Raw genomic sequence first — 21,778 nt, 5'->3', positions numbered from 1 at the left:
ACATAGCACGGAATAGAACCGCACGCTGTGGACATAGCGTACCGACATGTCGCTTGTGGACTGGCTGCGTAGTTCCAATGTGTACCACCCGTGGACGTGCGCTAGTTTACGGGGCGGAAAAGTGATTACACATTCTCTTATGGACCTGGCCGCTCTCAGACTTCTCTCTGCTTTTGGAGACGTTTTTCGGTTTGAATCCGTGCTTTATAAACTTTACTGTCGATAAGTAGTCTCGAATCGATGCGAATCTCTATATGTACGCGATTACAAACAAGTAGTTAAACTGCGTAAAATGCAGTTTAAATAAAATACATTATTATCAAAAGTAAATAATTTCTTATTTTACGCAACCACAATATACGAGAAAATATAAATAAACTTTTAATTGCCAAAACTTAAAAAGAAAAATTAAATATTGTAACTATGTCCAAACACGTAACACATTTCTGTTTTAAAATTATTTACTTTTTATATGAAATTTTTATTTGGTATTCTGTAATTTTCCATATTATTATTAAATTTATGTTGATGGTCTATTATTTACAATGTTTGTTGGAAAATATCAGTAGACAATTCTGTTCGTTTTGCGAGCAAGTATAAGTTACAATAAAAACTATTTTAAAAAATAGTAAGAGTTTTACAAACTGCGTAACAATTTATACGACGTATACTATTTATACGGAATGTTTCCGTTGGACGTATTTTATATCGATTGATTATTTGTGTATTTACATTGAAGCATGAAAAAACAACATTTTTGAATAATAAATTACACATAACTGGACTCAACAGGTGTGTTAATAATACAGTCTTTTGTTTCATTGCAAATAATTTATTTCGTTGTTTAGGTGGTATTTATGATTATGTGAATCATACACATTATACGCATATCTGCACTGGAAGTCTTCTTAGCATCAATGTTTTGCTTACATACACTCGTACAGACTTGTACGTTTAAATATAATAAATATTAATTGTTTTATAGTACTTAACTATAATACAATAATAAATTATAAGTTTTAATTCAATTACCCAATTTTAAGAAATTAGTCAACATAATAAAATTAAATATATAAGTAGTTATACATATAAGTACGCAAATTAAATAATAATTAAGAATTGGTTGTCAAGAAATAATGTTACACAATTGATAATTAATTTAACATACTTCCGCTTCGTTGTAATTTATGGAATCGCAGAGAGAAGCGATACTTTCTTTCGCGAAGTACTTGAACAACGCGGTTTCGATATAACGTGGTTTTCACATTGTAATAAAATAGTCTAATCTCGTTTTTTCAATATGCGCACTTATGTGGGCCTCCTATAACGCGATTTATATAACGCGGCGTTTCTGTGGAACGGAATATTCGCGTTATACGAGGGTTACCTGTAAATATATCTATTATTATGTTATTAAAAATGAACCTCAAGAAGTGAAGAAATTTTTTTATAATCAGTGTCGATTGTCCAGCTTGTCACTTTTACTTGTGGAAGTACCTAGAAAAGAAAGTAACAGATTAAAGTTTTCCTGCCGACAATGTTATATCACAATAACAGAAACATTATTTTTATCAATAATAATAAGCTATTATTGCAAGAGCGATGGCATAATCTATATTCGACAGTTTTAGCGCTCTCAGGACAACTTTGTGCTGTACATTTTACTTAATTATTATTACATTTTAATTCTAATGATATTTTCAGAAATAAAAAAGATATATAAAAAAATTTAAGGTTTATAAATATTGCAATACTATTCTTTTTTGACTATTTGATTAATTTGTTCTATGCTTTTGTCTTATTATTGTAAGATTACAATCGTTGCGTATTTAAGAATATATGTAGTTGTGTGTTTTTATTTTCTCTCAGTTATACCTTCAATTTAGGACGAATTGAGGAGATAAGTCTTCTTCTTAGATATCGGAGAAAGGAGTTGTTTTCGAAGTGAGAATAAGATTTATATCATGCACATCGAGAATCAAAGATTGACCTGTATCTATACCTTGGAATGACGGATATCTCTTTTTATATATTGGAACAAATATCTAGAAAATAATTTAACAGAATAGAATTAAGGTTTTGTGTAACTTTGCTGCCAGTGTTCTCAAAATAATAAACTCTGCCTTTTTACTATAAACGAAATATGTAAGTTAGGCATACATCTATGACATGATCTCTATTCGACAAATTTAACACATTTAGGGAAAAATATATGTAACAACCTGTGAAGGTAAATATATGACTAAAAATGTTGACATCTGTTTTAACCGTGAGGATGACCAGTATAATGGGTTTGTTGATCGAAGAATCCATTGATACGTTATTGTCTCTGTTAGTAATTGCGCTACTGTCATTATCTGCAGGTCTGTAGGTGTCTTGTCACTAAAGGTTATAACTTCTTCACTAAAATAATATTAAAAATAATTTTTCTGAATAAGTATAATTCCATATAATTTCATTTACATTGCTAGAAATAATGTAATTGTCTCAATGACTAGACCAATAACATTCGCACATTTATTACAGACATAATTACACACACACATACATATATATATATATATATTTATACACACACATTATATATATATTAATGATACTATTTCTCAATGTTTTTACGATATGTTTTAAGATATGTCAGCAATTATTACGGTTTTCAACTTTATATGAGTAAATATTTTAGTATACTTATATTTCCGTAATAACAGATTGATCCAAAAATAATTGTGATGATTATAAACGTAAAAATACTAAAAATTGCAATTATGGTTGTACCATCCTAATAAATATCCAATGATACTTAATCAAACAATAAAACATGCATCTTGCATCACCACAAAAATCCACATCTCTTATTATATATACGTGCGTTTTTGATTGACTATTAAAATAAGTTTATCTATAATGTCTACATTACCTAAAAAGAGCAAAAGAAGGAGTTACGAGAGATATAAATGGAAAATCTCTGACTGAGATGTATGTTGTGTGCGCCACCTTGCATCGGTCTACTAAAGTCTGTTTCATTAAGTAGCCTATGATTTCCTCAATAATATCAAATGCAAATTTGTGGGAAGGACCTACCCTTAAGAGCATCGTCAGTGTGAAATTATATGGAACTAAAGTCCATTTAGAAGTGTAAGTGGGTATTACAAGGATGTCTATGCAATGTGCAGATACAGCAGGAGTAGGTTCGAAGTGCGTCCATATCAAGTGAGAACGAGATATCAATTCAGTACTAGAGTTTTTATGCATGAAAAGAATCTCGTACTTTCTAGAATGGCATATAGAAACATGAAAAATTATCTTGAAATGTGGATTGTCCCAACATGGAAATATTGCTTGTGGACCTTCTACTTGAGTTTGTGTTGCTATTATCCATCTGTTTTAAACAACAAAACACTATAGATGTCAGTTACAGTATTTGTTAATATTTGTATTGTGTAAAAGTTACATTGATGAATGCATGACTATTTAAAAATACTCAATGTGACAGAAAAACCGACATTAAATCACAATCACTCTAGTAATAAATGATGATGTCAAAAAACGTTATTTTACTATTGGTGTGTGTGTTTGTGTGATGTATATGTCTCTGATGCAAATGTCATATAAGATTACTGTCCTACTAGTAAGTCACTTCTGCTTGAAAAGTTTAATGCAAATTTATTGAAAAATATAATGATTAAATATAGCTAAAAAAATGTATCTCCTTTCTATCTATGAAAAATAACTGATACTGCTATTTGTGAATAAAAAATAACTTGTAGTTAATATTCTATGATGTATTGTTTATCGGTGATAATTACTTGTGACTCTAACGAAGACAGTTATTAAATTATAAAATTTATATTTTTGTGTATTACCATTGTTTAATACAATATATAAAATTAAAAAAAAAAACAAATTTTTTATATCATTGTTTGTATTCTATGTAACATTTCAAGCTCAACAGCCTGAGTTACTTACGATAATTATTATAAGCCACTGAAGTAACCTACTACTGGAGCGAATTACTTATATTTGCTTTATATCTTGTTTATAACATCTGTGATTTAATATCAGATAATAAAAATGTAAACTTGTAAACTATAAAAAAATGAACACTACTTCCAAGAAATTGTAGATATCACTTTTATTATTTTAAATTTTGTTCACTTTACTTGCCTTCCTTTGATTTGATTAAAAACTCGAATGTAGCCATCCGTATTCATCGTTTCAACAAACGACTCCGAAAATTTTATTTGTAGCACGTAATATCCAGACACTATTATTTTTCTAAAATCTATGATAACAAATCCGAAGACTTGATCATAAGAAATACTTTTTAGTTCATCTATTGGTTGTAAATATTCTCGAGTATACGTTTCTTTTAGTGTTATATTAGTCGGAATTATTTTGTACAAATTGATTTCATCTATAGATACGAATGAGTCGAAGCTTAGTTGTTGAGTGTTCTCTTGAATATAAATAGTGATTCGGCTTTCACCAATAATGAAATCATTTTCTTCCAAATATTTTAGATCAAGTTTGTAATATAGTGGTAATATGTGTTGCTTATGTGTGTGTGTTCCTCTATAATCATAATTAATTGCCGCGTCTACGAGAACACCTAGAATGCTACTTACAAACAACAGTTGTAAGAAAGACACGACAACTTTTACCTTATGCATCTGTAAAACGAAGTTTTGTATTACAAGTAAAGTAGAGAAAGAAAACGCAGAATTGTTTATTTCTAGTATAAAACTCTTTTGCGTAGAAAGAAAATAGTAAATCATGCCGAATTCTACAGAGATGTAATAGAAAATGAGAGAAAGAAAAAGACCTATTAAAATTAAGAAAACTATAGTTTAGTAAAAAAAACTTTGTAAAGCGCAGTAAAAACTATACAAATTTTTTTATATATAACATGATGATTGGGAATGCGGGGTGCAGTCGCTCTAACGTATATATCTGCACTTACCTTATAAAATTATGAATGTGCGTTGAAATTTTTTTGATTGCTTTCGAATTTTTATGGGACAATTAAAAAAGTTGAAATTTTTTCGTCCGAAACAGATAATCTGAAAAAAAAAAAAAACAAAAAAAAAAAAAAACAAATATCTACATCTCGAAAATGTGTATTTGCGTTTTGTACGTTATACTCCAAAAGTTATAAATATGTGTTTTGGTTGCAAGATGCCGTCGCTAGTCGGAAAATGATGTGATTTCGGATATAAATTTATATAAACTGTTTTCACATTCGCTCGACCTCAGTAACACATTATACATGTTTATCAAAATTTACCCTTCACGGACATTCTGTACACACAAATATACGTATACTTTCTGTCGGCGGCATCGACTAGGTATATGAAGATCACAGGAGAAGGACCACAGGAGGAGAATACCACGTGATAAGTCTATGTTTTTCGATTTTCTGTTTATAATGTTATTTGGTAGTTGAAATAAAATATTGCAATTATCCAAAGCGAAGAGAAAAATTCTTGATAGATTCTAAGATATAGCAACTTTAGAAAACGTGTACAGAGAAACACGTACACTTTGAATTTTAAAATCGCTCTTCTCTAAAATTACGAAAATGTGACTTTTAAGTCTCCTCCTGCGGTCTTCATATGTAATATTTATATAAAAGTTTATATGATATTATGCAACATAAAGAAAGAAATATGTACTCCATTAAAATCTGATGTGTTAATAATTTTGAAAATGACTGAAAATAAATCGATCATATATATTTCTCACATGCATATTTTAGAATAGTGTAATTCTTCTGCATATGTTTCATATTAGTTTCTAAAGAGCACAAATGCACGTTATGTTTTAAAAAGTTTGTTTGTAATAATTAAATATAAGATATTTTGTAATAAAACTACGGTACTTCATGTGCAAATTAATAACACTTAACGCATAACTTCTTACAAGAAACAATTATAAAACACTACTTACATCGTTATCACAATCTGTGTCCGATGTGTATCGTATTATAGGTTCGACGAAACTAAACGTGTTGTAACAATGTAACTTGATTTACAGAAATACCTCGTATGTACAGAATGTTCTGGTAATATCGGTAAAGGTCATGCGATATGTGTATCGAAAACAACATCTTGTATCTTCGTTCGAAATGTAATGTGAAATAAGGATGTAATCAGTGATGGGAATTCGAGCCTGCGCACGCCAGTGTTCACAGTTTTGACTTCCTTACAGCTTGCTGAAACGGTGGAAGGAATGCGCACAACAGCAGTGAATTCTACCTTCATAAACTCGCTGCTATTATGCGCATCCCTTCCACCGTTTCAGCATGCTGTAAGGAAGCCAAAACTGTAAACACTGGCGCACGCGCTACCGTTTTACCCCTCTAAGAACTTTATTTCAAGCTATACTTTTAATTTTAATCCATGTAGCCAAATTTGTCAAATCATGTCAAATATATACTAAAAATTATATATAAATATTTAAATATAGAAACACAAATCTAAATGTCTAAATAAAAATGATGGGATATTCAATTAGAAAACTATATAAGAACCTCTGATTTATGTAATTATTTCTCATTATTTTCCAACATTTACATTTCTAATGTCAATTTGGAACTGTTATATCAGAAGTCTATAAATTTATTATCTACATGATATATTCACTTGTGTATATTTAGATTACATTTAAGCAATCTCTCAGAACAAATACAACTGTCTGTGCGGTACAAACAGCGAGGTATGCAACTGTAAATCCAAATAGTATCTTGTCTGACTTGCCACCTGCCAAATATACTGGCTTGTCAATTACAGACTGAAAACAAAAGAGAATATTAAAGACAATAGTGCGTTTTTTAAACAGCAATAATATTATGACCGAAAGGAAGACCAATGTATGTCACTTACCTGGAAATGCTTGTATTTAGCCCAAAGCTTTGGGTCGAGAGTAGGTGGTTTTTCTAGGTCAGTAGAATAACTGGCTGAAGATGTAACCGTAAGTGGTTTTGTTTTAGGGGTATCATAAATTACGACTGGTTCTGCTTTCTGTAAAGGAACAGGTGACTGAAAAATGACAAATATTTTTACACACACTTCTTCAGAAACAAATCAATTATATTAACAACCAAAGAACAATCTCACTATTACTGTTTTATAGAGATCACACATCAGCGCACTGCACATGACATTAGTAGATTTGGTGTGTGTTTTCAAGATATCAATAATTATAATTACTTATGTAAATCATGTATTTATCTTTTATTACGTATCAATATTATATCATAATGCACACAACTGCAAGAGACTTTGCTATAGATGTAAGAAACATGGCCGAATCGTGTTCGATAACGAGATAACATGAAGATCGATTTCGAGTTCGGAGAAACAAGACAATAATTACTGTAGCCAATATGATTCCACGAGAAACAATGACTCTCGATCTCAGATATTGTTACAAGCTAAAACACACGAAATACACTCGCAGTTCACTTGTACACTTGCTTGAGAACACGTCAGAGACTTGTAATAAGTTTTACACCTTACATTCGATAGCCAAATATATAGAGCGGATTGCGCGTATTTTCACTTACAAGAGGATACAGCGGTTGGAAATGGGTAGACGATTTCAATCTACCCGTTAACGAATTAAATCGGTAGAATGGCATTTTTGTTGTTGCGCAACCAACGTTACCGACGACTTCGTCTGCTTCTGATCCAAGTGATCTCACTAGACTTGCATATGCTGTACTAGACCGCTACAGTGTATGCAGAACGAGTTAGGGGGCCATCCAGGGGCAGAAACTGTAGAGTGATTTTATAACGAGGAACCTAGTCATTGGGTCGGTTTCACAAACCATTTTCAATTATCAAGCTAATCGACTGAAGTATCAGCTGTGATTGGTAAATTTTGCTAAACAACTAATGCGATTGGCAAATTCCAACAGAATAATCGGTCGTTATATTAATCTATATTTCATACACAATGAAAGAAAGTGTGAAAGCAACAAAGCAATTTGGAACCACGTGACCACAGTTCAACGCTGCGATGAATGTCCCATGTATCTTAAAACTGGAGAAGCCAATGCTATAAAAAGAATATAATTTTGATATATTTTATTTATATTTAGATAAAGAATTTTTTTCTCTTTGTCTTCTTTTTGTAAGATTTTACTATTAAAATTTTTCACAATATGAATTTTCCTAAGCTACGTCATCAGCCAGCCAGGTTTCAATCCCATCACACTTTTGTTCCACACATTTTTGCATACGTATATGTACATACATAATGTCTTGCATTTCATTACATGTACGTACTTATTATAGTACTTGATATATGCTTTTCAAAGATTACGTTTCATTTTTGGTGACCAAGTCCATATATAAATATATTTCTCTATCTTATTGTTTTTTAGAGTTTATTCTTTGTTATAATATTATATAATAGCAAGTTTTGTGTACCACTGTGTTACAAATACAATTACATTCTCGGAACTAGCGCACTCTAGCAGGGATGTTTCACTACACATAAGGTTAGATTAGGTTGTTGTGCTTGCCAGCAAGTTTCTAGAGGTATTCTTTATGAGAAGGTATTATTATTTATCATGTATAATAATGTTTTTCTGTGAATTAAGTATAAAGAATATAAAAATTATTGGAAAAACTACATGAAACACACATTTAAATATTACCATTAACTTTTATACTCTCTCTCTCTCTCTTGCAATACTTGTGCGCGTTGATACATGAATCACTCTCTGATTTCTGATTCTTTTCATTGAAATGTACTTTTGATTATATAACAATATAAATTTTGTTTTGAGTCTAATTACAATAATGTTTTCTTTGATTTCAGGTAGTCTTTGTCACGAGACAAGAAAAAATTGTTATCAACATAGAACATTATCTTGCAGTCAATGGAGAAAAATATTTGTTACTTTGGTTATATTCACATATATTTTGTTTTAGTTCAGGTATGGTTTATATTCTAAAGCTAAAGTCACTCTTAGACACAACAGATGTGTGTTGCAAGATACTGGATTTCACACATGTGATAAAGCCATACAATTAAAATATCTTTCTTAGTTTGTTCAAGTATATACATGAATAGCCTCACAGCATGTTACATTATAATAGACTGCAACAAAAATGCAAGAATAAAATACATGTGTGTTTGCTTAGACATATCTACTTTCAGAGACATTTTTATACTTATACATCAAGATACATATACATCTAATGATATATCTTACATTATATCTATTTAACATGCTTTTAATGTTTCAGGATCTCTCTGCATTGGAAGATTTTTAATTTGGCCCTTTGAAGAGAATAACATGCTATTTATAGAGACCTGTGCGGCATTATGTAATTCTGTATAAGTGTACAGCAGGACCTGTGAAAACAATGGTATTGACTTTGCTAATATCATGTCAAGTTAAAGCACAAAAGTGATTATGAGTCGCGTTGTAGATGTTGACAAAATATTGCTTGTAATGTAGTTAATGTTAAATCGTTATTTAACATATTGAAAAGAAGTTTCAAGTATTTTCCACCGTGGCGACTCTGTCGTGTGCTGTTTTATCGACCGAGAAGGTAGTTGGTGGCACGTCATGGCTGATAGATGTGCAGCTTTGTGATTAATGATAACGTGTTAATGTATTTCATTTAATAAAATACAGTAGACATGCCACAACAAATGTCTCTGGTAAAGTATCAATCACATACAAGAGACAATAGATAGCTGTGTTGACGTTAAGTTTCATAAATGTGAACAATTGTACTTTACATTTGTGTTGATCAATAGATAGCTGTGCATATAAGAGAAAGTTGATAGACATTTCCTGGGATTGTTTATTGATTGTATTGTCTTCATTAAAAAAAAGAATAAAATGTAATTTATAACAATGCTTATTTGTTTAACATTATTAATTTGTGTTTTTTCAGGATGTCAGTACATTGTCTTCATCAAAAAATGTGCCAAGGCTGTTCAGGAACCATAGAATTGAAAGTCAGTGGGGACCGCATTATTATGGAGCTGTAAAATCGGCTGTGTTTATAAGGTTCTGCTTTCCTTACACACCAATAGAACCACCGGCAACTCTGAGTGAAGAAATTGTGGAATCTGATCCACTTTATGTGTGTGATCAGTGCAAAGATTGGTAAACTTGTAACTGTACAACTGATTTTGAAAGTTTGTGATTTATTTGATAATTAATCGCAATAATTTTTGTTTCAGTTTTCGCTTTGAGAGCAGCTTTGAGGATCACATTAAACGGCGCAGTTGGATCTTAGGATTTTGGTGTCACGTGTGCTTCATAACTGTTTGTACTCACAGAACCGCAACAGGTGCAGCATGTCTCTTATGCCTAAAAAAAGATAGTGACAAACGCGCATATTTGAGGACGAGAGGGTTTACAAAAAATCAGAAGTTGGGAACAATGAAGGTATTTTATAACCAGTGCCAATTTTTCAAACATCTGGAAATGCATAAGTGCAACTCGGTAGATTTGGGTAACTTAATGTTAATGCCTTTACCCGCTGCGCTGATGGATAGTGATTGGTCTCCCGAACTTGAGATAGCGTGCGAAGCACTTATGGAACACACATTCTTGTCCCGTGTACATATTAATGATTGGTTAAGAACGTATAACTTGGAAAATACGTGGTGGAAGCTAATCAATGACAAAAGCAATAATCTAATTTTTAAAGTTGTCAAAGGTTACAAGGGTCGACAAGTATTTAGAACGTTAGAAGAGTCTGATCATTTTGCTGATTCTACTTTTATCGATACTCTTCTTTCTGAAAGCACATGTTCTCTTAATAATGAATCAGCTAATCGCGTAAAAAATGAGACAAATAATACTTCTGATGATACATCAGAAAATGAAGATAATCCTTGTACGTCAAATGGGATTACTTTCATAGATTGCGGTGAGGCTGCAAAAGGTTTTGTTCCGGAATTCACAACAAGCTACGTACCCAGAACACGGAAAACAGTTGTCGCGAAATCACAGCAACAAGTTATAAAAAAAATAATAACCGTGAAAGATCTCAAACAAATTGAGAAACCTATGAGCAATAATTATACAAATATCATTAATGTTAGCAATTCTAATCAAAAGTTCACCGTTGATGGATTCTCCGAAGGTGCTGCTGTACAAATACAGCAATGTACAAATTGCAAAATAGCACAGCCGTTGTTGAAAAAAACAAAAATCAATGCCAAATCTAGACAAAATATTGACATTAGTCAAGTTCTGACAAACAAACCATCTGCAAATAATATTTCCGCCAAGACTTCGATAACAAATAATAGTTCCAATATTCAAGATCCCAAAAATTTAAATATCGCTTCAATAATCGATCAGTTTTCGCATTCTTTTGCTTCTAACAACAACAACAACAACAACAACAACAACAACAACAACAACAACAAAATAGTTGTTATTAAAAATGACTCACATAAGATACTTATCAGAAACATTGATACAGTACCAATCAAAAAAGTGTTATGCAAATCGCCATCAAATAATAGCGATGCGAACGTCAACATGCCATTACAGACGTGTAATACAAAAACCACGAAAAAAAACGATTGGCAAATGGTGATAAGAAATGGAAAGAAGTATCTCATTAAAATGGTAAAAAATACTGCAAACAATGTAAACCAATCTAATTTATCGTTGGTCTCAAAAACTATTACAAAACCATCTGATAATATTTCAATAACGAACGTTAATAAAAAAACGTATGATAACAAAGCTGCGGATAACGGCATACAGCAGGTGGTATCTTCTTCCAGCAATATCGCTCGTTTAACACTTCCATCTCCCGAGATATCCATTAGTTCTGTTCAGAAGTCTACTAATACTAGAACTTCAACTACGTCTCAATCACAACAAAAGAAAATTGTCAATCATTCTTTTAACGTTTCTTTGGATAAATATTCACTATCAGATTCTAAATTCAGCACGTTAGAAACAATAATATTTGGGCTAAGAGAAAATAATATTTACATGCAAATACAAATGCTGGATCGTAATAGTGTAGATCGTATTCGAAACTTCACTGATAGAATATCAGTCTATTCACATCAAATGATAGACAGCTTCAATCAGCTAAATGTCTCCGAGTTAAAAGAACGCTTGGAACACTTGAAAAATGTTACAGAAGAACTCAGGACAGTTTTGAACTTTACGCCAAAAGATATTATTCTTAATGAAAAACTGGCAAGGGTTAATACTCTGCAACAGACGTTGGAAAAATGTCTTTGTAAGAAAAGTGACGATGATTCTAAGATTGATGTAAAACTTGAGAAATACGTCGATGTAAAGTTAGCCGAATGGGAAACGGAAGCCTCGAAGAAAAATATACGATGTGTGAGATGTAATAAACCGAAAAAACCTGATATGTACATTCCTGGATTTTCAAAATTGCCCAAGCACGATCACGACTATTGTCTTTGTTATAAATACGTTTGTCACGAGTGTCAAACATACGAAGGTAATATGCCACGGTTTATTGCACATCGAAACTTTCATAAGCAGAACCCACCTTTCATCTGTCCGGATTGTCACACTCGTTTCCCATCCGCCACTTCGTTAGAGGTTCATACATGGACCGCTTGCTTTCACACGCTGAGAAAGCATTTGTTTTGTTGTAAAATTTGTAACATAGATGGTTTCAGAGACATGGAGTCGATTACCAGGCATTTCGTTATCATGCACAGCGACACGAAAACTGCTTGTGAATTTTGTTGGCTGGTGTTCTCTACGTACAGCGAGTGCGTAGAACATTATTCGAAGGAACATTCGATGCGGCATGAGCCAATACGATTGGTAGTATGCAAAATAAGTAACGTTGCAGTACGTTGGGAGAATTATCTGACGTACTTGGAAGATTTTCGTGGAATTCGAAAGTTAACTTTTTTCAAGTGTCCTTTCTGCGAATTGATAACTGTAGATAACCAACACGTTGAGTCCTTACTGAACAATCATCTTCGAACTCATCATTTTGAGAAGATGTCGGAAATTATTAGTAGGGAAGCCTTTAATCACATATTTAGAGTGAAAGTTGTGGATGGTAAAACATACGCACAAACAAGCAAATTGTTACCTAACGATGATACGGTAATGCCTAAAATTGTTAATACCCGGACAATCTCTTCAGAAATCTTCGAGTGTGGTTCCCAGGATACAGACTCCTTGCTCGTAAATTCCGATGACTTCAGTGATGCAAATGTAACAAATACAGCGAAAGACGACAATCATGAAAAAATGAAAGAATCGTTACCAAAAATTTTGAACGTTGTTTCAATGGCCGACTTAAAAGCGCCTACAGCTAAGAAGGGAATTATTGTACCTGAGACCAAATCTCAATCTATTCAAACTGACATAGTTGAAGACAAAACAACAGATCAGTATAAAGATGTAAAAGAAACGCCAATGGAAGTAGATGCCTTCGAGACTATGGAAGAGACTGAAACGACAAAAAAGTCTGGTAAATTTAACAGTGAACTTGTTACTTCTCACACTTCCGAGAAACTTTTATTAACAGACGCAAATGATATTTGCGTAAATTTGCCGAGCAAAAACGATTCAAATTCCAAGCCCGAAGCAAAAACAACGTCACGTATAAAGGTGGTTGACTTTAGGAAGATCTGCAAACCGGATGTTACATCGTTCATTGACGCCGAGATGCGCGACGCACGAATAGAAGATACAAACTCAAATTGTCTTATTCCTAAACCTCCTCCGCTTACGAAGATTCCACAACATACCGTAGAAGCGAATAAGTCGAATAACGACTCAGAGAACGTTGGGAAAAAAAAATCTCAGAATCTTCTTGTTCCGACAGTTGCTAAATCAAAAAAGCGTATTGCCATACACGGGACGCGAGACGGAGATGTCGAGTATACATGCCATTTGTGCAACGAGCGGATTAATACTTCTTGGTCAGTAGTACAAAAGCACTTTGACGAGAAGCATTCAAACGAATACGCATTGGCGGTAGTCGCTCCGCGGACATTGCGAATGTCTTCGGACTTTATCAACGGCGGCTACAAGGCATTTATTTGTGGAGAGAAGCGGAAAGCAGACAGCACATTAGGGCCTAGTTTGTCCACGCCCAAGAAGAAGCGGCGATGGACGACGAAAAAATGCCACGAGACAGAAAAACCCACGGGATTGTGCGTGGAACAGGAGACGGCCGAAGACGGTGAGGGTAATTTTAGATGTAAAAGATGCGATCAACGGTGCACCGATATGTCGAATTTGAGAGAACACATTGCCACCAGTCATCGAATAAAAGATAGTTATTTTATCTGTCTGGAATGTGGCGAGAACTTCATGGTCACGCCTAGTCTGCAGATGCATCTTAAGGCTTTCCACGGTATAGACGATCCTATCAGTTATATGAATCAAAATCCTTCTTACGCTCCCGGTGCCGGTGGCGATACGGAAGAGGAAGGAAAAACGGATAATCAGTGCTACGTTTGCAAGGCAATATTCGAGGACAAAGCTGCGGTAGACAAACATCTGAGGGTTCACGGGATGGCTTTTCTGAATCGCAAAAGGATAGAGGCAAGAAATGCTCAGAAGAGTCCGGAAAAGAAGATCACAGAGGATGATAAACAAGTCAGCATCAAAAAAAATCCGAAGAATGTCGTGAAACAGGAGAAACCGTTGGAAACACTTCTGGAAAAACTTACTGTAAGTACTTACACGTATCTTCCTCGAAACTATGTAATATTAATGACTAAATCAAATATCAAAATTGAGTATTGAATTTTTTTTCAGGCAGCAATATAGCTATCACAAAATGGAAAAGCAAGAAACCGGTATTTAATATGATAAGGTCATCAATTTTGTTCGTTTAATTACTTTATATATATATATATATATTATTATATATATTATACATATATATAGATTTATATATATATTATATATATATATACATATATATATATTATATATTTATTAGGGATGTGCAGGTATCCGAAAGTACAGATCGGGTCGGAATTCCGAAAGTTTGCTGTACATATAAATTTGTTCGAAGATACACCGTACACCCCTAATATATATATACTCCTAATATATATCATATATATATATATATTTATATTATATATATTAACCTCTTAGGCACGGCTGAATTTTGCGCGGGGCTGTTTCTCTGTACGGCAGAGTTCAACGCGAATTACATGTAAATGATACGGCACTGCAATGTGTGACGGATAATGCTGTTCTTTACACGAGTACATTGGAATGAAGTGTTTGATGATTAAATTATGAGAGATGGCATCCGCGAAAGCCACTATAGTGGCGCGTCGTACAGAAAGATGACATCCATAGTGCCTAAGAGGTTAAAGATGTGTGGGTACCCGAAAATACGGGTATCCGAACAAATTTATATGTACAGAAAACTTTCGGAATCCCGTCCGATCCGACCGTACTTTCGGATACCTCTCTGTACATCCCTAATAAATAAATAAATAAATAAATAAATATATATATATATATATATACATATACATATATATAAATAATATATATAAATATATATATAAATTTTATATATATATATATACATATATATACATATGTACACACACATTAAATTCTCATTTAATGATATATGTATATCATATTCGTCGCAATTATCGAGTTAGTAAATTGTATTGTTTTTCTGTAATAGCATGCACAAAAATTATGCGTTTCCAGAGTTGGTTGTACAAAGTTGTTGCAATCTACGTGTAGATATTAACGACAAAACTTCGTGTACATAAAGAACTTCATTCATTCACTTATGTACACCATTATGCGACAAAGTGATTTGGTCAAGATTCGTACATTTGATTTTGTATTATTACATAAATATATATGTTGTTATATTTAAACATTGTTAGGAACATTTTTAATTACTGTTTTCATAATACATGTACAGGAAATGGCTCACTTAAGAAATATTTTATTTCTAACATATTTTACGTACTTTATAGTTATTTTTTATATATTTTACTAAATATAATATGATTATGTAATCTCATAGCATAAACAAATATGAGAGAGAATTTAGCATAAGAAGAGAAATAATGTAATATCAGACGATAAAGGAAAAGGACTAATTGAAGACTCGATTGTACAAAATTATAAATTTGTTTTACTGTTTTAAAAGATGAATTTATTGTAAAATGAAAAAAAATTTTATATTTAATACACACAGACACAGACACACGTACACACACACACACACATACACACGCACTCATACACACATATCATATAAATGTGCATAATGTATATATGAGATGTTATATATTCTGAATACAAACGTGTTATGTCTAGATATATAAAAAAATAGCTAGCGTCGATTATAAGAAAAAGCGCGTATTGATTTAAAACTCTTTTTAACAAAAACATGATTAAATCAACACGTCTTTGATATAACAGTAAACAAGTTTATAAACGAATGTACAATATATTATTGTATATAATAATGTTTTATGAGAAAAAATAATGTCGATTATGATTTTATTTGCTCCTGAATATTTTTCTTAGAAAGCATTCAGTTGGTCGCAAATAAGTAATATTGCATGTCGAGCGATTGTGTGATATAAATTATTAACGACTGAAAATTTTAAGACTGATTTTAAAGAAAATTGTTTCTGTGTTTCTCTCTTAGTTGCCGTTTTTTTAAAATATTTTTCTATCAAATATCTCGGGATTATTTTTCTCATGAAACAAATTTATAAGAATTATTGTAAGCAAAATATTAGGCAAAAGAGACGTAGATTTTGTTTCTTTATAAAAGTAGCTCTAAGATATAAATAATTGACTTGTTTTACAGATTTAAATGTGTTTTTATATGTACACATATTCTACAAATAATCGCGTAATCTCTTGTCGGTCTACTGATGTAGAAGAGAATAAAATATTCTTACATCAGGGCTATATGAATATTTTTCACGTTAATCTTGTTTCGCGTATTGACGACTTGGATGTGGGATGGATAGAGATAATTCTGGATATAGTAAGATGGATAGAATATAGTTCTTTATTACATTGTTCTTATTTGCATAGACAACGCTGATTATTGCTTAATCGTAAAGTTTTAATGATTGACACATCGAGATATCCGAGTTACGAAATACGGATAGCAAGATTTCGAAAGAAAATCTCTTTGCAAGGATACGTACTTATATATGTATATATATATATACATATATATGTATATGTATATATATACGTATATGTATATATATCACTTACCTACATAGTTTTTATTTATATACGTACAATTATGTTAATTCGGTGGCTTGAAAAGTACGTTTTAACATGTTTTACGTTTTACAACGTGATATTCTTATTTTAAATCACTTTGCTTCGATTTGCGGAGAAATATTTTCATTGCACGTGTGAGCGCAGGTACTCTAGAGTGGTTTTTTTTTTAAGGGGGGCACTGAACACTTTTTGTTGATTGTAGAGAGTTCTCCGTAAGAATATTTAGTTTGTCTTCTGAAACATTTGAAGTTCTTAATTGTTTCGTTTTTTTTCGAAAATAATTAATGGATTAGTGATTAATAACATCGAATGTACAATGAAGTGAAAAATTCGAAAAAAAAAAAAAACTAACTGGAATTTTATATTTGCTCGATAAAACAAATGTAAGACGTACTGTATTTTTATCTCTTTGTCATTTTTCACTCACTCGAGTAAAATATAATATAATTTTTATAATAAATTATCTCAAACGAAACATATAATTTATTATTTCTTACAGGAAGATAAACTTACAAAAAAGGACGTACTTAATTAAACGGATGTTGCAAGTGTTGGTCCCTTTTATACGATCCCTCCAAGACGAACGTCCCATACTCTTACGGTTTTGATGTTTTGGCACAATTGCTAGCGAACACACATGATTGAGAGATTACAATGCAATTTGTTCGCGATCCGCGCATTTGGACACAACGAACGAGAAACTATTATTCTATTCACACAGCATGTGGTCTTCGTAATACAGTCACGTGTAACACACTATTTTATTTATTGATTCGGACACAACAAACAAGTTAATTTCCGCGTGTACACGCTTTTCCTCTTTTTGGTGATCAATAAATTCACAAAACGTCGATTTCGTAAACGTTCCACTTCAGAGAGTCTCCGATTTTTCGTTCAATTACAATTTAACGGGGGATAATAACCAATTATATAACATCGATTACTATTAAACAACATTTTCACTATTTATCTCTGAATGACAAATTTTACTATCGTTCGAAGATCTAATCAGGTTTTGGGGAGATTATTAATTTGGAAATATATATCTAATAAAACACTATACACATTTTCATGCGTCGTATATACGTGCGTATGGATCGTTGCGAAAATCGCAACAAGTCCAACTTAACTGCACTTCTAAAATACTTTATTATTGGTAATCTCGCGCAGCACACGATCCAATCCAATTTTCTAATATACACGAAACATCTAAATTGATTCGTTTTTATTTATTTATTTATTTATTTAATTTTTATGGATTGTCTAAGTAAATGCGATAGTTACAAATTTCGATAAATGATTCGCTATCTCACACCTCCGAGAAGACACCAAAACGTTAAATGATACATTGCGAGTGAAACACGACAAAAAAAATTCAACGTAGTTTTGGAAGTTCTCTCTGATAAATCGTCTGTCTGTCTCTCTCTCTCTCTCTCTTTTTTTCTCTCTTGTAAAGTTGTATCACTCAAACACATCTGTTGCAATCACGTGCCACATACGTACTCATACGTACACACACACACACACACGTATTACGCGATAGGAGTCGGTTTTCTCTCCTCGCAGAAAGAAGTATCCGCGGCGTCTGCGTTTGATTCTTCCCCTGGGTTATCCGTATCGATCACCGAGATCACCGGGCTCGATATACGAGACTTCGGTCCTTCCTGGCAAGAGTTCGAAACGGTGTCGTGCCGAATCTCTGGGGTGGAATCGTTCTTTGAAGCCGCGGCGGATTCGCTCGCGGCGGCGATTAACTTGAGGGACGAGGAGGATGACGAACTCGATCGGGTCGTCTTTTGCTCGCACTCGGCCGAGCTGACTGCTACGTCCTGGCTGTCGTTCTCCCGAAACAGCTTTCTCAGATCCCTGCCGAGTTTTGTGTCGATCGTGCACGTCTTTGACTCCGCGTTGATGTTGTTCAGACCCAAGTAATCCGGCGGTTTTCTATCTCCGGCGATATTTTCTATCCCGGCCGCTTTTCTCGGAGGAACCTCGCCGCCGATCTCGCTCGCGGTCCATATCTCGGAGTTGGGACTGCACGAGCCGCGGGACAACGTTGTTTGAATCGTCTTCGATTTCGTCGCGTCTTCCATCGAGTGCCAACGATGCGGTCTCGAGATCGATGCGCCCTGCGCGATGGCGTTCAAACTGTTCGCCGGGACTATCCGATGTGGGAATCGGGGCGAGCCGCGTATTTTCTCTCGAGATGATGACTGACTCGTGCTTGCTTCTGAAAGTTTTTGTTTTTTTTTCTTCACATTATCATTAATATATTTTTACATTATATATATTTTAACATTATCATTAATATATTTAAATTAAAGCAATTTATATATTAGCAGCTTTTTTTTTACAAGATATTTAGAATTGCAAAAAGAGAACTCTTTTAATGGCTGAATTGTTTTTGTTTCAGCAAAACTTAATTTTAAATTTTAATTTAAATGTATACGATAAAATTACTACCACTCTATTTAATATCGCGGGGAATTTAATATTTACGTTATAGCATCTAAAGCAAGAGAGGTATTTAATTAAGATAATTTGTGTTGTGAAATATATATTACATGTAGGTCACTCACGTGGCGGTAAGCTGAAATTTACTCTAGGCTCGCTACTTTCCTTGCGACGTAGCCCCAGGCTCAATCTACGATCCTCGTCGCTAGTAATACTAATTATTGGCCCTGAACCACATCGCGTATGAGGCGAGCGAGTGCCTTCGGCGTCTACCTGGCAAGTAGAGGCAGCCTTCGTAGTGCCGGGCACTAAACCGGCGATGTAACCCATATGGACTCGAAGTGCCGATGCTACCCCTAATAATGAAGGTAACACAAGTAGATAAAGCTTCAGTCGCGCGGTGTAACACGTGTGTAAAATTTATTACAAGAAACACGAAGAAATCGAACAATAAAAATACGAATCGCGTTTAAACATTTGAAATAAAGAAAAAATTGCGATAAATAATTTTGTTTATTTCTCAAAGTCGCAAATTGAATACGCAAATTACGGCATACGGTTTCCACGGCTTCGATTTTCCAGTCTCGAAACACTCGAAATATTCTCGCATTTTGCGGACTTTTACAAGACTCTTCTTTTGTGAGGAAAAATTTGCTTCGCTTCTGACGTAACGCGTGCAATTGTATATAACACATATAGCACGGTCGAATCTGTGTCTATCACATGGGCGACGTGCACACCTCGCGAGTTCTCTGAAGTGGCTTTTATTCTTTTATTCGTCGACACTTTCTTACCGGTGAACGACGCGGCTGAGGTTTTTCTGCTACTCGGCCTGCTGCCGAAGAGACTGAAGAGTCGTTGAAAAACGCCGAGGCGATTCGGTCCCTCGGTCTCCCGGCGACGGTGAAGCTTGTAGAGATCGGCCAGACTCTGCCTGGGATCGTCCGGGTCCAAATCCGGCTGACTGCTAAATGCTACGGTGCCGCGACGGATGCCTAAATTCCAACAAGAGTCAACTCGTAACACAACGCGAGAATTCGCACGTGACGAGCGAGATCATGATGACGGACGCGCGATTGTACAATATCGCAATAGAGGCACGGGATTCTACGTCGGAACGTAGATTGCGCGCGTAGAAGCGAAAGCTCGTGCGAATCTAGGCGACATTTATGCAGAAGCGAGTCACGAATCGATCGGTGTCTCTCGACACACCAAGGGAATATTCGGCAAACTTATATTATAATCTATGCACACCTACGTATCTATCTCGCGATAATTTCACGAAGAAACGTGAGCAAAATCTTCTCTATATTTCTGATGTTTTTTTCTTTTTTTGATTGGAATCGATTTCCGTTTTACTTATTTTCCGAGATAATATTATAAAATGCATTTTGAGATTGCGATCTTATAATATAGTTGAATAAAAGCGCGATCGTTTATTTTCAGTTTCGTCACACTACGCGAACTCCGCAAATTTCCTTTACATAATCGGATTACGACCCGTAGCTTACGCATAAAAATCGCCTTTGATAGAAGAGGAAGGAGGAAAAATGCATATTTCTCTCTCGTAAAAAATACGAAACTATTGTGTGTAGTTATTTACACGAGTATTTGTTTTCCCAATCGTGCACGTTTTCGAAAATTAACGAACTAAAATACATACTTGATACGTACTTATATACACATTGTTCGAAATTTCTGCCGCAAATTAGTTGAAGATTCGGAAGAGACTGAGAGAACACTTGATCGCGCAAGTATTTATTGCGCCAATTTGAAATTGATTAAAAAAAAAAAAAAAAAAAAAAAAAAAAAAAAAACCGATTCGCGAATCTTCAACCAGCTTGTAATGGTGTTCGATCAAGCGGTGGCAATGACACTTTGACATACTTATGTGAACGATGTAACTCTAGAGATCGATAATTAGTAGATAATTTTCTGTATGAGTTTCAGCACAAGAGTGATGTTGCGTCTGTCATCTCGAACATAATGTATACGCATGTATATATATATATATATATATATATATGACATGTATAATGCGCGCAACATACGAACATACGAATATCT

The 21,778-nt window shown here is 33.7% G+C and overlaps 4 protein-coding genes across 10 annotated transcripts in view; 1 reads left to right on the top strand and 3 right to left on the bottom strand.

Moving 5' to 3' along the window:
- Positions 1 to 1,046: 1,046 nt before the first annotated feature.
- On the bottom strand, positions 1,047 to 6,198 carry LOC109856637 (aminopeptidase M1-A-like). Of its 2 annotated transcripts, none has more exons than XM_020432142.1 (7): positions 5,947 to 6,198; positions 4,961 to 5,060; positions 4,165 to 4,670; positions 2,918 to 3,379; positions 2,223 to 2,403; positions 1,876 to 2,045; positions 1,047 to 1,497 (listed from the first exon to the last, which is right to left on the bottom strand). In XM_020432142.1, exons 3-6 carry the CDS (start codon positions 4,668 to 4,670, stop codon positions 1,914 to 1,916), a joined length of 1,281 nt encoding a protein of 426 aa, XP_020287731.1. In that variant the 5' UTR covers positions 4,961 to 5,060; positions 5,947 to 6,198; the 3' UTR covers positions 1,047 to 1,497; positions 1,876 to 1,913. The 2 variants fall into 2 exon arrangements, with proteins under 2 accessions (XP_020287731.1, XP_020287732.1); XM_020432143.1 differs by having other exon boundaries at positions 6,040 to 6,198.
- A 324-nt stretch (positions 6,199 to 6,522) lies between these two features.
- On the bottom strand, positions 6,523 to 7,734 carry LOC109856633. 2 transcript variants are annotated; one of them, XM_020432138.1, is made up of 3 exons: positions 7,565 to 7,734; positions 6,882 to 7,037; positions 6,523 to 6,789 (listed from the first exon to the last, which is right to left on the bottom strand). In XM_020432138.1, the coding sequence occupies exons 1-3, from the start codon at positions 7,637 to 7,639 to the stop codon at positions 6,652 to 6,654; spliced, it is 369 nt and encodes a 122-aa protein (XP_020287727.1). In that variant the 5' UTR covers positions 7,640 to 7,734; the 3' UTR covers positions 6,523 to 6,651. The 2 variants fall into 2 exon arrangements, with proteins under 2 accessions (XP_020287727.1, XP_020287728.1); XM_020432139.1 differs by having other exon boundaries at positions 6,882 to 7,019; positions 7,565 to 7,731.
- Positions 7,735 to 8,177: 443 nt separating this feature from the next.
- LOC109856632 lies at positions 8,178 to 14,893 on the top strand. 3 transcript variants are annotated; one of them, XM_020432136.1, is made up of 6 exons: positions 8,178 to 8,560; positions 8,827 to 8,944; positions 9,258 to 9,380; positions 9,918 to 10,132; positions 10,210 to 14,683; positions 14,771 to 14,893. In XM_020432136.1, the coding sequence occupies exons 3-6, from the start codon at positions 9,378 to 9,380 to the stop codon at positions 14,780 to 14,782; spliced, it is 4,704 nt and encodes a 1,567-aa protein (XP_020287725.1). In that variant the 5' UTR covers positions 8,178 to 8,560; positions 8,827 to 8,944; positions 9,258 to 9,377; the 3' UTR covers positions 14,783 to 14,893. The 3 variants fall into 3 exon arrangements, with proteins under 3 accessions (XP_020287725.1, XP_020287726.1, XP_020287723.1); XM_020432137.1 differs by lacking the exon at positions 8,827 to 8,944; XM_020432134.1 differs by lacking the exons at positions 8,178 to 8,560; positions 8,827 to 8,944; positions 9,258 to 9,380 and adding an exon at positions 9,416 to 9,678.
- A 1,288-nt stretch (positions 14,894 to 16,181) lies between these two features.
- LOC109856631 (gamma-aminobutyric acid type B receptor subunit 1) overlaps positions 16,182 to 21,778 on the bottom strand; it is a 75,838-nt gene continuing 70,241 nt past the window's right edge. The window contains exons 17-20 of one of the 3 annotated variants that reach the window (XM_020432132.1): positions 20,506 to 20,706; positions 19,837 to 20,067; positions 17,771 to 19,487; positions 16,182 to 17,491 (exon numbers count right to left, since the gene is read on the bottom strand). In XM_020432132.1, the coding sequence (XP_020287721.1) occupies positions 18,790 to 19,487; positions 19,837 to 20,067; positions 20,506 to 20,706 (1,130 nt within the window). In that variant the 3' untranslated portion in view covers positions 16,182 to 17,491; positions 17,771 to 18,789. Of the gene's footprint in view, positions 17,492 to 17,770; positions 19,488 to 19,836; positions 20,068 to 20,505; positions 20,707 to 21,778 lie in introns of those variants that run through there. The other 2 variants (XM_020432131.1, XM_020432133.1) reach the window with 2 other exon arrangements.

The sequence above is a fragment of the Pseudomyrmex gracilis genome, unplaced genomic scaffold, assembly GCF_002006095.1.
Source record: "Pseudomyrmex gracilis isolate BER0280 unplaced genomic scaffold, ASM200609v1 scaffold_128, whole genome shotgun sequence".
NCBI lineage: Eukaryota > Metazoa > Arthropoda > Insecta > Hymenoptera > Formicidae > Pseudomyrmex > Pseudomyrmex gracilis.
This window is presented reverse-complemented; position numbering and strand designations above follow the sequence as displayed.